Source organism: Coffea eugenioides, chromosome 7 (genome assembly GCF_003713205.1).
Source record: "Coffea eugenioides isolate CCC68of chromosome 7, Ceug_1.0, whole genome shotgun sequence".
NCBI lineage: Eukaryota > Viridiplantae > Streptophyta > Magnoliopsida > Gentianales > Rubiaceae > Coffea > Coffea eugenioides.
This window is the reverse complement of record NC_040041.1, coordinates 18,319,834-18,333,966: the sequence shown is the minus strand read 5'-3', so window position 1 is coordinate 18,333,966 and position 14,133 is coordinate 18,319,834. Positions and strand designations below refer to the sequence as shown.

At 34.4% G+C, this 14,133-nt stretch overlaps 1 protein-coding gene across 3 annotated transcripts; it reads left to right on the top strand.

Annotated features, from left to right (window-relative positions):
• Positions 1-1,033: 1,033 nt before the first annotated feature.
• Positions 1,034-9,276, top strand: LOC113778748 (RRP15-like protein). Of its 3 annotated transcripts, XM_027324240.1 has the most exons (12): positions 1,034-1,267; positions 1,432-1,532; positions 3,088-3,167; positions 3,745-3,857; positions 4,051-4,542; positions 4,648-4,749; positions 4,939-5,020; positions 5,130-5,149; positions 5,291-5,351; positions 8,474-8,553; positions 8,720-8,827; positions 8,936-9,276. In XM_027324240.1, the coding sequence occupies exons 5-12, from the start codon at positions 4,081-4,083 to the stop codon at positions 8,999-9,001; spliced, it is 981 nt and encodes a 326-aa protein (XP_027180041.1). In that variant the 5' UTR covers positions 1,034-1,267; positions 1,432-1,532; positions 3,088-3,167; positions 3,745-3,857; positions 4,051-4,080; the 3' UTR covers positions 9,002-9,276. The 3 variants fall into 3 exon arrangements, with proteins under 3 accessions (XP_027180041.1, XP_027180042.1, XP_027180040.1); XM_027324241.1 differs by lacking the exon at positions 3,088-3,167 and having other exon boundaries at positions 3,745-3,853; XM_027324239.1 differs by lacking the exon at positions 3,088-3,167.
• Positions 9,277-14,133: the final 4,857 nt, after the last annotated feature.

Genomic DNA, 14,133 nt, shown 5'->3' with positions numbered 1-14,133 from the left:
TGAGTTTTTTTTTTTTTTTTTTTTTAACTTTTTGCAAAATGATTCTATCAAGATTCGAATTCAAAACGTTTGTAATAGAAGACTAATGTAGTAACCATTGCACCATCACATTTTATTTGTTTTTTTTGATAACTTATTTATATAAAACAAACATCTATATTTCATTTTTCCATTTTTTTTACAAAATCTCATCCTCTCATGACTCTTTCTTTTTAATCTTCAACTCTTTCTTTTCTCTCTCATCTTTTCTTTTGTCACTCCATTTTTAATCAAACCTCATTAGTTTTAATTTATTGATGTTTTCTTCTATCTTTTAATTTTGTTTTTGCCCATTAAATTGGAAAAAGTTAAAAAAGAATTATTTTTCTTTAACCCAAATTATTTAATGCCACAACCACTCACTTTTATCTTATTTTTTGTTTCTTATCAAGTTTGCATTTCTATTTTCAATTCTCTTAACTTCTTTCGAACTCCAAACTTTCTTTTTTAAATTACAATCTTTAAATCTCAAAGATGTAAATTAAAATTTAAGTTCACAATATCAAATTCTCATAGACGTGAATTTGTATAATTTCAAAATATTGTGATATTTTTGGGTTGGATTTAAGATTTTTTTGGTATATATAATTGAAATTGAGATGAAATTTATTTGTTTTAACTTATAATTTAAATAATTTATTTTTGAAAATCCAAATTATTCAAAAATAGTGAACTTTTCATCATATAAAGTTTTAAATTAGTCCATTGCATGTCTTATTTTGTGCATATATATATTTATATAAATTATTTTAAAAAAAATTCATTGAATCGAGGTTGAACCGGTCCGACCGATTAAATCTCGACCCTTTCACCTCACCGGTTCAATTGACGGTTCGGGTTTTAAAACATTGCCTAAAACACTAAAGCCCTGAACATTCGAACCGTGAACCGCGATTTTTTAATTTTTGAGTCAAAATTGACTGAATTTTCAATTTTGACCGAAATTATCTAAACCTAGTCTTCAATTCACTCTTCAGTCTTCGCAGTTTGCGTCGGTCTTTCTGCTTCCTCTCTCTGCAATTGCCGAAATTGCCTTGCCCAGTTGCCTGCCGTCTCTAGTCTATTTCCTTCTCCCCTTAATGGCTTAACCCTAATCCCTTCTCCAAACTCCAAACTCCAATCTTGATCCATAGCAATCAGCAAAAAGGAACCACCGAAGCATGAAGTTTTTCTACTCACCGCACCGATTCTAAGCCAAAAAAAACTCTGGAATTGAAGCTTATACCAGGTTCGTTTATCTTTTTTTCCCTTTTTTTTTCCTTTCGTTGTTGATTACTGGGTTTTGGTTATGATCCCTCCCGTCCCCTCGGCCCTCTGTATATATACTGCTGTAATTTTTGCAGCCTAATCCTCGGATCACTGTGCCTAATCCCCTTTTCTCTGCATCCGCAGCCCTGCTTTTCTGTTCATTTGTTTCTTGAAGCGACGTCCCGACAATCCCATCTCGTTCACACCCTCTTCATCAGCTTTTCTCGAAACCAACTCAGTCTCAGGTATTTTACTTCGTACGCCTGCTGCGCTTCTATCTTCTTTTTTCGTTATGAATTGGTTTACGGTACTGATATTCGGTAATGAAATTTGCATGCGAAACATGATTCTACCAATTTTCGTCATGCACTGTTTTCGGTGGTCCAGAGGTACTATTATTTACTAGTTGAAACTGCCTTGAGTTCTTCTTCATCTTTTTGTTGCCAGTTGTGCCTGAATATACTATTTAATTTGAATGCAAAAGTTGTTGACTTCTGTTGCTTGATTTTGCAATTTCATTTTGTTAAAAAGGGGGTGTAGTTTGATGCTTCGTTTTCTCCAATATTCAAATAAATTGGCGTGGTTTCTTGTGTAAGGCAGCTACCCTTGTTGGGAGACTCACCCACCACAGCCAGGTGTGCGACCCGGGTCGACCAACGGATTAGTCAGGGCAAAGCCCTGGATACCGTGGCAGGCAACCAAAAAAAAAAGGCATATGACATGATTTTATCCATTGTTTCTGCTAGTGGGATACAGTTACTCGTATAGATGGGGTGTAAATAACTGGTAGAATTGTGAGAGGATTTTATATTAGTGAGTTCTCATGCTCCATTTTACTGTTACCCAATTTACTTATCTTCATAGTAAAGATTGCAAGCATATGATATTGTTAGAGTATGTTTTCTTATCAATCAACAAGGTAAAGTGTTCGATTATGATCTGGTTGTTTAAAGTTTAAAAGCATGGAAACTTCTCTGCTACTGAAAATAGGCTAAATATACACCTGTTTGCATACAAGTACTGCACGAATAATTTGCTTTTTCTACTATGATTTTTCGTCTTTAAAAGAACATTTGTGAGATTCAACGCTAAGAGTTTGTCCAACTTTCCTAACTATGAATTTTGAATATCTACAAAACAAAACGACAATGATCTTTAAGGCCACAGAGAAGAAAATTAGCTTGAAATCCATACAAAATTCTACAGTAACATGACAGATGAAAGTTGTTAAAATGTTAACCTTGTCAAGTTGATCAACTTCTGTTTTCCCATTGAATAGTGGCTGCTTCGCTGAACCAGATAAAAGATTTTAATTATCTCAACTAAAAAAGACAATAGTGCTTAAAACTACGCTCACCTGTACCACAAAGTAACCACCAAGTGAGTATATGGTTTCAAAGGGCTTCCATATTGACGTGCTAATCCAAAGTCACAGATCTTCAACTCACCATAATTATTTAAAAGTATATTTGATGTCTTTAAATCTCTGTGCAAAACCCAGTTATCGTGAAGATACTTAACACCCAGTTTCTAGACTTGTATCGTTTTTTGTTAATTCTAATATTTAGACAATTTTTTTCATGTAAGTTGGATAACTATGTTAATTGTGTGTGTTAATTGTTGGATATTGCTCTTATGTTAATTATGGTTTAGCATTTATATCTTATTCTGTGCATAGGTGTGTGTGTGTGTCTATATATATATATATAATATAATTAATTAATTATTTATTTATTTATTTATTTATTGAACCGGGGTTGAACCGGTCTGACCGGTTGAACCTCGATCCTTTCACTTCAGCGGTTCAATTGACGGTCCGGGTTTTAAAACATTGCCTAAACCTTAAACCTCTCTTCTCAAACTCCGTTGCCTGATTTCTCGTGAGTTGCCTTTCTATATCCCGATTTACTTACTTTTTATGCATATTTGCGGCTCATCTTCATCAATTTCTTTTGCTTTTGTCTTTCTGGGGTATGTTTTTTAGGCAGAAATTTAAAATCTTGTTGTGGGTATAATAGAATTGGAGGGAGAAATGTTGAATTTGTTTGCTAAAATTGATGACAAAAGTTGGTTTGTCTAGGATTTGCCTTTAGCTGTTGAGGATTTTCTGCAATTGCATGCCTTCCTGAACAAAGCCTTACCATTGCTTATGGTGGGAAATTTATCGATTTTGTTGGCCCTTTTTTTGGGATGTACTTATTTCGATTTTAGCGTTCTTATTTTTTGGGAAAAATAAAGGTGCAAGTTCATTTATTTTCTCGCTGAGTAATTTGGATTTGATTATGTGAGATAACTAAGATGGGAAAGGAAAAAAAAAATTCACCTATGTGAAGTTCCGTGCAGTATTTAGTAAATGATGCTTTCGGAATTATGCTTGTGGGAATTGGGGTTTTTTTTTGTCCTTTTGCCTTGTTTTTTTCTTGGCTTGATCTTCACGTGACTTGTGTTTCCTCTCAGGCCACAGTTTCTCGGCTCTCGCTTTTCAATAGCTTTTAGCAGACTGAAAGCTACCGGGATTACAGTCCCATCCGCCGCTATCCACTCGGCAGTAGCAGCCCTGCGGACGGTAGGTAAGATTAAATTCATGTCCCAAATTCTGCCCCAGCATAATTTTTAACCCAGGCAGTTCTTAATTGTGGCCTAAATTCAAAATTTTGATGGAGTCGCCGGTAATTTTACTGAGATAATTTTCTTTAATTTATTCTTGATTCCCTCTGTGTTGTTTGTGAGAAATTTTTTTGCTTTTTTTCTTTATATGCTTAGGAGAACGAAGATTGTTATATTTGGCAATCTATGATGGAAGAAATGCAGCAGAAGGGTGTAAAAAGGAGGAAGGAATGGAAGAAAAATAGTTCGAAAAAATCCAAAAACAAGAAAAAGGTGAGAACTTTAGGGCCTGGTTCAGAAGATGGGAGGTTTAAGAAAATGGATAAAAAGATGAAAAAGTTTCTTCAGAAAAAGGCTAGAAGCTATAATTCAGATGATGATGTGGTGGAAGAAGAAGACCGGAATTTGAAAGGGGGAGAAGAGCAATCAGGAGTAGTGAAAAATGAGGTAAAAGGTGGGTTCAAGTCGAAATTTTCGGATAGTGAAGAAGAAGGAGAAGAGAATGGTGAAGAGAAAATTGAGGTTTCGGAGGATGAAGATGGTGAAATTCAGCCAGGAGTTATGAGATTTTCGGAGGGTTGTAAGGCTTTTAGGTTGGCATTCAAGAAGATTACCAAGAAAACTGCTTCAACCGATCATGATGTACTGGTGAGTATGCTTAACAAATTCTTGACTTCTGCTATTGATCATGTTTGGAGATTATTTTTGTAACTGTGATTGAATTTGATTAGAGGTGCTTCTTCTTTTTGGTAGGGTCCTGTGTTATCAGCACATAAAAAGCTTGTTGCCAAGAAGCTAGCTGAAGAAGAAGCAGAGAGAAAGGTTAAGGGTGAGGCAAAGAAGGAAAAACACCTGGTATATTGATGAATTTGTTTTTGTTATTTTGTTATTTTCATGTTTAGGTTCAAGTAGCGGAATTTAGAATATGTGATTTCTTTGAGTTTCACATGAGTGAAGTTTAGCCTTAATGGTCAAATTAGTGCAAATTTTGACTTTTACTTTATAATTAGTTCTCACGTGATTTGGTTTTCTTTGCATCAAAAGGTTGGAGAGAAGGGGCATGTGAAGCCTGCTAATTATTTGGATTCACATGAAAAGCATCTCATTGGAGTTGCTACCAGAGGAGGTATTCCTGACTTTATTGATAATGGAATAATTGTTCTGCAAGGAAAATGAAGGTCTATTTTTTAACTGACGAAGCTTCTATGTTTCACGTGTCTTGCTGTGCGTTCCAGTGGTCAAGTTATTTAATGCTGTAAGTGGCTTCTCCAAATTTATTGTTTTCAGATTTTGTTTCCAACTAAATATGACTGGTAGTTTTTTTTTCATTCTAGTTTTTGTGGTTTATGTAGATGAACTTTGTGGTACTTAAAATGATTATTTATATGGCATACAGGTCAATAAGGCACAACACTCGCAGAGAGGACTGAATCCCTCAAGGTCGAAAGATGAAAAAGGTAGGTGAAAAGCATCAAATTCAACGTTTCAGACTTTGATATATCATTTTTTAACAACAAGGTTCTTGCTTCAAGTACGTGGTATTCATTCCTATTATCTTTTCCCTTGGCTTCTGTTCTGACAACAATCTAATTTTGAAGCCAAATTTTTTCTTTGACTTGATATTCAGCAATACCTTCTCTTTTACTTTAAAAGAATTTGTATTCAGACTTTGAGGCTTTAGTTACTTGGTTCAGAATGTCCATCAAAAGCTTTCTCTTGCTTCCAAAAATGCATTATAACAGGGATCCTCAACCAAGAAATTAAGATAACATCCTCATTTGCAGTCACTAGAACATATATGTGCTGGGTATGAGATTTTCTAGTGTTACTGCTGCTTGTATCACTGTGGACAACCTGAGGTAATCAATTATAATTAATTTTGTACACAGGTTCGTGTTAGTCAGTTGCTCTCTTTAAGATGAATTCCTCTGTCTCTTTCAATGTGTGGTTAGAAGAGTGCTAACAAGATTAGGGAGCAAAACTTCCTTCCCAGGTGGATTATGGTGCTTCATTACTAATTCACACCTTCAATCCTTACTCTGTTATTTATCCTTAAGTTGTATGGGGTGCAATTTCAAGCTGGTTTAATTTTAGAATGTTTTCACCTCTGAATTTTAATGGTGAATTGCTATGGATCATGCCATGATCCCTGAATTGTTAAGCAGTAGTCATGAACTTGTCTGATGACGTGTTACTTCATGAATTTCTTTCTGCATGAGTTTTTTTGAGTTTCATCTTGGGATGTGGATGGATTTTGTGCAAAGCGTCATCATAGTATAAAGGCATTTTGTTTAAGATAGAAAACCACAATTAACAAGGTTAATTGATAGTTAACCTTCTTTTGTCTATGAAATAATGAACGTTGCTCTTTCATTTCACAATGTAGTAGTTATTACAGAATGTTTTGCTATGGAACTTTATCTTGGGTTGGATATTGACAGAAGTAGCAAAGGGTAGTTTGTGTTAAAGTTTTATGCTATGCCAAGAACTAAATATAAGAGTGTGAGATTGTGTGTCAAACTTATCTCCAATCAAACAAAAAGAAATGGAGACTTTTACTGGAGAAAGCTATAGGTGACAAATATCAGCATTTGATGCTTTTCTAAGTAGTTAATTTAGGCTATAACTGGTTGTCTGTTCTTTTTTTCATTTTTGGTGATCAGTGATACCCTGGTTTACATATTGACCATTGATGTCTGCAAATATAAGAAACCATTATTAAGATGATGCTGGTTAAATTCCATTAGATAAGTTGGATAACAACAGGTTGCAGTAAAAAGGTAAGGAATTACATGAAATTAGGATTTTGGCATCAGGATGAAAGATTTGGTTTTGATCAGATTCCAGTCCATAGTTAAGACTTAAGACGTATATGCAGATTCTTAGCCGGCTGTTGTAACTGGGAATCCTCGAGGATGAGGCTTCAAATCATTGAGAACTGATACAGGTGTTCTATAGATTGGATTACAGATGAGAGAGTTTTAGATAAGTAGAAAGCATCTGGAGAAAAACGATAATTAGTCAGATGCTTTAGGACTTTAGTAATTTAAAATAAAAAGAAATAATAAGCTATTTAGATTAAAATTCCATTTAGTGGTCAGGCTTAAAAGTTTTCTTGTTGAGCTACGTAAATCAGTTAAATTTTATTCTTCATCATAAATTACATCTTCTTTGACAACACCTTCTTTGGTGGAAATATTTTTTATGGCGGAGATTCTTTTGATGGTAGAAAGTCTAAGAAAAACTCGAATTGCGTGGACAAGTGTCATCCAAGCCAAGGGAGTGGATGGAAGTGTACTGAGATCTGGACCAGAAGGAATTGAATTACATGAGGATGTTAGGCATTAGGATTAGAAGATACAGATTATTTGAAGTTCTTATCTAGAGATATAACTTACCTATTTAATTTCTTAGAGCCTTCAGATGTAGTTAATGCTAATCAGTTTTAAATACTATAACTTGTTTTTTCTAAGAACTTGATGCTTTGCAAAGAACAGCCCAATTCAAGGTTTTCTCTTGGTTTTCCTAAACCTGTGTGTGATCATGAAGACTTTGTACTTGCCCACTTCTACTTGCCTTATAATACAACTCTTCTGAATTAGTATTAGTGGTAGATCATAATGCCTAAATTGGAAAGCAGCAAATTTCAATAGTTGGAACTTGAGATGTCATACGAAGATACTTTGTAGTTTAAATGTGATGTTGGTATCTTTTTATCTAGCTTGTAGTGCATGGAACAGGCAGATAACCAGAGAACTCTGTGTGTGTGTGTGTCTGTGTGTGTGTGTGTGTGTGAGAGAGAGAGAGAGAGAGAAAGAGTATCTTTATCGACCTTCAACATGACAAACGTTCACTCTGCTGAAACTTGCTCTCACACTGCCTCCTCTGTAATATTAGGCAGAGCCACTTCAAGTAGTTGTATTGCAACTGACGAGTGTGGTCTTCTGATTAGTCATTTTTCAATCAGTTTTAGAAAGAAACAAGTTGGTTTTTGACTGTCTAGTTAAGGGGATTTATTCCTAATTCACCCTGAGCAGCAAAAGTACATTGACATGCTATTTCAACTCAAATTTAAGCTAATACATGTCCTTAATGCTGTGATTATGAAATGGTGGACTCAAGTTCAACCTTTATTAGGAATTGTTTTAGCATGAAAGTTAGGAAATGATAATTTCATTTCAGCTGGGAGGTGGTGATCTCCATCTCATTTGTGCACTTAATAGTAATCATAATGTACATCTCACTGCTTATGGCCTTCTAAGCATGCATGAATTTGGCTGGTAAAGTACATAGTTGCATCTATTGAGTATCCCTTTGGGAGCTGAGGTTATAATCAGTTTGAATAGTTTTAATTTGTCTTTCTTGGCTGTCGGGAGTTTCTTGGCTGGTAAAGTACATAATTGCATCTATTTTCCCTGAGGTTGTAATCAGTTTGATTAGGTTTAATTTGTCTTTCTTTTTAATCTGTGCACCAACCTTAAGTGCTTTCACTCTTGAGCAACTTCATACAAATTGTCATGTCAGTTTTTTATAAACATCAAGTGATATGGATATTTGTGGTGTTATCTTAAACCTGCAGTAATTAAGAAGCGGAGGAAAGAGGCTTTTTTCTCAGGCTTGGGCCAGACCCCTTCCCAAAAGACCGGGAGCATAGAAAAGGTCAATCTCTCTACATGTTTGTTCCTAGTTGTGGTGTTTGAACTAAATTGCTCTCTGTTTCTACCTTTTTTTTTCTTTGTGCATGACATACTTTGGAATTCATCAATTTTTTTGCCCTTTTAAATTCTTAATAAGGTAGTCAATTAATTTGTTATATTATGTGTAGATTGGTGCATCTGCTGGCACTGGTTCTGTTGATGCTCCTGCATGGGCGCCATTGCGTGATAATTACATGTTAACAAACTCTAAGTTGAAGGACTGGGATAAGATGCCAGTGAGAATCTCTCGAAACCATTCCTTTTTCTGAAGTGTTATACCCATTCTGTAACGCAACATCCCATCTCATTTGCTTGTCGAAATTCTGCCTTTCTTGCCGATGCAGGACACAGCTGCTGTAGATGACTTTGGGTTGCGACCAGATGCAGATAGTTCATCTGATGATGAGTAGTAAATGTCAGGATAAATTCCAGTCGACTTGCAATGCTTGGATGCGGCCAACTGGATGGAGCTGGAGATGATCTAAACAGGAGCAAGAAGTTGACTCGTCCTCTTCATTCCAAAAGCCATTACCTATTCTTATCATTAGAGATGAGACATCATAGACAGATTCTAACCTTGATTTGAACAGCTCCATACTCCATTTTCAAGACTCGGACAGTGTTGGGTTTAAAGAGTACCAGCTCAATCATAATTCAATTTTCACCAAAAAAAAAAAAAAGAAAAGAAAAAGAAAAGGCAGTGTTAAAGAACCATTTCATCAGAATCCCCGTCTGTCTCACATGATTATGTTAGGATCAACATTGTATCTACCTGTGAATTGTCTCCGCGCCCACAAACATCATGTAAGAAACAATATCATCATTGCATAGGACTTCATTGTCCAATGCACGCTACAACTCAATTAAAAGGAAAAGGAAAAATTGTTTAAAATGTTTTTCATATTTTGAAATTTTTTTTTTTTCCGTCCTTCATTTTAAAAGTGTAATTTTACGTTTTTTTATAAATTTACATTAATCAATTTGATCCATATCCAAGTTTTTGACCAATTTTTGAAAGGAATTTACTATGTATTTAGTAAGTGATTATTTTTTTGGGATAAAATTATCAAATCATATTTTGCATAATTCGATTCGTAGTCTCTGACATTTTATAAAATGAATTTTTTCGTCCTTCACATTTCACAAAAATAAATTTTTTTCATTCTTCACATTTGATAAAATAAAATTTTCATCCTTTATTAATCATGTGTACGAATAGATTTCATGTTAGGGTCCGTTTGGTTGGACTGAAAATATTTTCCTATATTTTCCATAGAAGTCGTTTTCTTGGAAAATTACTTCCTTCCCCGTACTTTTCCAGTGTTTGGTTATTTAGTGAAAACATTTCCCAAATTCCTTTTTTCATCATTTTCTGGTGTTTCGTTTGTCAGAGAAAATATTTTCTGATATGTTTATTGATATGTTGCAAATGTTTTTTTATTCTCAAAACATTTATTTTATTACAAGTTATTTTTAGTTTCTATCCATTATAATCATATTATCATTTTTATAAAATATTTATTCATATTACACCATGAATTCTTAAATGGAATTATTAATGATACTAATGAATTGACTTTTTATCTTCCTTTTAAAAAAATTCATTAAGGGGAGAAGAACCTAAATGCAGAGGATCCTTATTCATGGTATAGAATGAGAACCATTGGTACATAAAATCACCCTAATCAAGCCTAGGGTGACTCAAATCCCTGCTTTAAATGTTGTCGCATCAGTTGGATCAAGAATCTGGAACAATTCAGTACATACAGAGGCAAATACATGCCAAAGCAATAAACGAAAATCACATCTCCAAATGATAAATGGTCCCAAAAATAGTAGTTGCCCAGCGAGTAAAGATGTCAACTAGTGGTATCTCATGATCCAGTAATTAATTGGAGAATTTATGAGCATGTAAATGCATGCATATATAGCCTCAAATAATAACATAACATGTAAATAGCTGTTCATGAAGACTAGAATCCACTAGAATCTGTACAATATGCTGGCTGAAAACATAAAAGCAACCCCCTCCGGCTAACACATTTTGAGTTGGGTAACCCTTTCGACCTCGAAATCTTCCTTGAATTCCAAGGGGTACACTTGCAACAACATGTGTCCCATCTATAACCCCTATACAATTCTATTTTGTGATATAAATTAGTTATAAAATAGTTTCTATTATTCGAGTTAATTAATTTTTATACAACGAACTGAACTTACAGCAAACTAGGGATAGTATCTTCGACTATTACGGATCTCTTGTGGAGTCACACCATTTGCCAATTGTATTATGTGCTTACCATTTTCATTAAATTGCATGGACCAATACATTGCATCCTTGTACATCTAATCAGAACTAAAGTTTCATCTTGTTACTACTTTTTTTTTTTTTTTTTTGTCAAAATCATCTTGTTACTACTTTGGTCTCTTTATTATTTATATAATGTATGTAGGAACTCATTCTGAGATTGCAATTAATGTTGTTTTCAGGTTGACGATGATGGCTCAGTATCCAAAATCAGGCACGCGGAGACATTTGAAGACCATTTGAAAATTTTCAAGGATCTTTGAATTGTAGTAATAGTATTGCCTGCTGGAGTGCTATACCAGCTTTAGCATATTGCGCAGGGAGGTTGCTTCTGTAGCTATCTATATAGGCTAACATTCAAGAGCCCCTGGTGTTGCATTTGTTTTGTACCTTAACAATTTTATGGATGGCATCCGTAAGTCAGTTGATCAAATCAAAGGTTTTGAGGAAGAAAAACTTTAGTTATCTACGAGTCCTGATTAGCCTTTTCAGAGATAATATGCTCGCAATTGGTAAATCTGAACTTATTTTTGGAAGAGTTCATTGCAGACACTAATTAAAGCTTTAAAGTTATCTACAAATTGACCTTGTTAATTGCTTACAAGTTTAAAAGAAAAAAGAAAGGGTAAAGAATTCCTGCAAAAACGACACAATTAAGCTCCTGCACTTATGCCCTTATGTTTTGGCATTTTTTTAAGGTAACTAGTAAATCATACGGTAGTACCCACAAACATTGTCTAAGCTTCTGCAGTCATTCACAAGCATTGCAGATTTTCTAAAGAAATTTTAGAGTAACATAATAAGCTCCCCACGGCTTCAACAACTTGAAAGTATATCCTTTCACAATCCAAAAGCTTATGGTAAACTGTCAATGCTAGTAGATAAGAAGCCCCTTTTCCTCAAAGGTAATCAATATAGTATTAAGGAACTAAAATATAGAATTAATCAATTTTCCATGATGAAACTACTAGAAACCAAGTCAAAGAGGTGTATCTTTAAATAAAAGCTTCAGGTGGAAAATTAGGTCAAATACCAAATAAAGGGAAAAAAAAATTAGACAGAGAGATGATAATTTAGCTGATTTTTAAAAAGACAATAACCTAATTGAAAGAGTAGCCTACCTTTGGAAGTGGGTCTTCGATGGAGCAGGAGATGCCGCCGGCGAAGAAGGATTGATTTGCCGATGGGTCTTCAATCACTGGTCTTCAATCGTCTCAAAGTTGTGTTGAAGGCTGCATTGCTCAGCTCACTGCGTTTTTGCAAGACAACTTTGAGAGTGTTGGAGGAGAGAGTGGGTTTTTGCAAGATAACTTTGCTCGGTGGTGGAGTGGTTCTTCAATCGTCTCAATGGGTGGTGGAGTAAGGCCGTGATTTTTCGTCTCTCAGTAAGGCTGTGTGAAAGGAAAATAACTTCAGAATGATAGAAAAGGAAGTTATTTTCCTTCTCTCGGTGTGTAAGTTCTTTTTCGTACCAGAAGCAGAAGTCCAGAACACCAATCAAGACAAATCTAAATTTAAACAAAACACAATTACCACTCACACTCCGAGTAAGTAGTGGCATTCCCTAGTCCTAGAAATTACAAGTCAAATTTTTTTATTGATGAAACTAAACTACATTCACAAAAGGCTTACAGATCACCTTGATATGACAACAATGTGTTTCGCAAGACATGAAACATTCGAGCCAATCTGTAAATTATCAAGTGACTAAAAAAAAAAACTTACCAAGTGACCCCAGTACAAGATAAGACAAGAAAACCATTACATCTAATCGATAACAACTCAATTACCATGTATTTCTCCTTCACGTCTACCGACAAACATATGGAAGAATAACTCAATCAGTATACTTTTCAAGCCTATATTTATGTTGCTCAAGAATAATTGATACCATTTGCTTTTCTTCGAAGTTGGTTGTTGCAGCTAGGTCATGTTAACTACAATATCTAGCTCTCACTATTATCAACAAAATTTATGTCCTTTACTCCAAAGTTATCACAAGTGATATCACCAGATACAACTAGAATCATTTGTGCAACAAAGGTGTGTAGATCTCTTATCACATTTCTCTTTCAGGGCCTTGAACAAGTCCCTTGCTATGATCTAAAAAAGAACAGAGAAAGCCAAAAAAAATTTTCCAAAATTAGCTGACAACATCTAAATCAATACCCTAAACTTAAATAAAAATTTAAACTATGAGAATGAAAGTATCCTTTGCAACTTATACAGCAGTATGATACACCTTCCATGCTAACCACTCAAGTATTAATTAGAAAGGATATTTGGAAAGCAATAGATGTACCAATTGAATACAAACAACACAAACTGCGAGTTGCTAAAATAAGAAGCATTTATGTGTTCAATAAAGCAATTTGAACAACAGAGTTTAAAGTCTACATTGACCCTTAACCCAACTCTCAGTAATACTATTGCAATTGGAAAATGAATGTTTGCTGGTCTTGTTATTATTGTGTTGTTGGAAAAGTTATAAAGCAGATTAAGGGGAAAGGAAATAAATTTTTGTATAGGCATACTAACTATTTGAAAAAATGCCAAAATAAAAAAATCAAATTAGTGAAATTTTGTGCATATTTTTTTGTTAAAATAAATTATTACAGCTAGTACAAAGCCTGAAAATGCTTGATTATCCAAACTTTGGAGTTTTTAAGTCTTAAAAGCATTGGAATAATTTTTCTTTATTTTGGACTGTTTTGCTTTAATTTTGTCATATTGTTGTTGTTTTTTTTTTTATTGATTTCAGCTCATGGTTATATTGTAAAAATCATAAAGAGTGTTTTGGTATGAATTTTATGATTTTTAGTGGTGATTATAGTGTTTTAAAAAATAAAAATCCGGGCTGTTTTGTGGCATTTTAGCCACCTTCGGGTCATTTTTTGTAAAAACTAACTCCGGAAATGGAATCTACGTGAAAAATCAAATGGAGGTGTGTATTTTGGTAATTTTTGGTGGCTGGTAGCAGTCCGTCGGCGGCAGTCATTGCCGCCCGCTAGAAAGTTGCAGAACATTTGACTGCCGCCGGCGAGAAAGTTGCAGAACATGAAATGAAGAAGAAAGCTTCAGTTCTGACTTCTGATTTGCATGGAAATTTCAAAAACTGCATTTTGCCCCCTAAATTTCTAACTAATTTCACTATGGCCTAAACATTGGAAAAATCAATCAATTCTGCCCCTTGAATTTTTAATATATATTTTTTATGTTTTTAAGTGTGTTTTT

What these genes read in the sequence shown, in the direction of transcription:
- LOC113778748 (XM_027324241.1), top strand. Translation starts at nt 4,081, where the DNA reads ATGATGGAAGAAATGCAGCAGAAGGGTGTAAAAAGGAGGAAGGAATGG. An exon ending in CAAAGAAGGAAAAACACCTG is followed by an intron (nt 4,750 to 4,938) that starts GTATATTGATGA and finishes TTGCATCAAAAG; the next exon opens with GTTGGAGAGAAGGGGCATGT. An exon ending in AAGGTCGAAAGATGAAAAAG is followed by an intron (nt 5,352 to 8,473) that starts GTAGGTGAAAAG and finishes TTAAACCTGCAG; the next exon opens with TAATTAAGAAGCGGAGGAAA.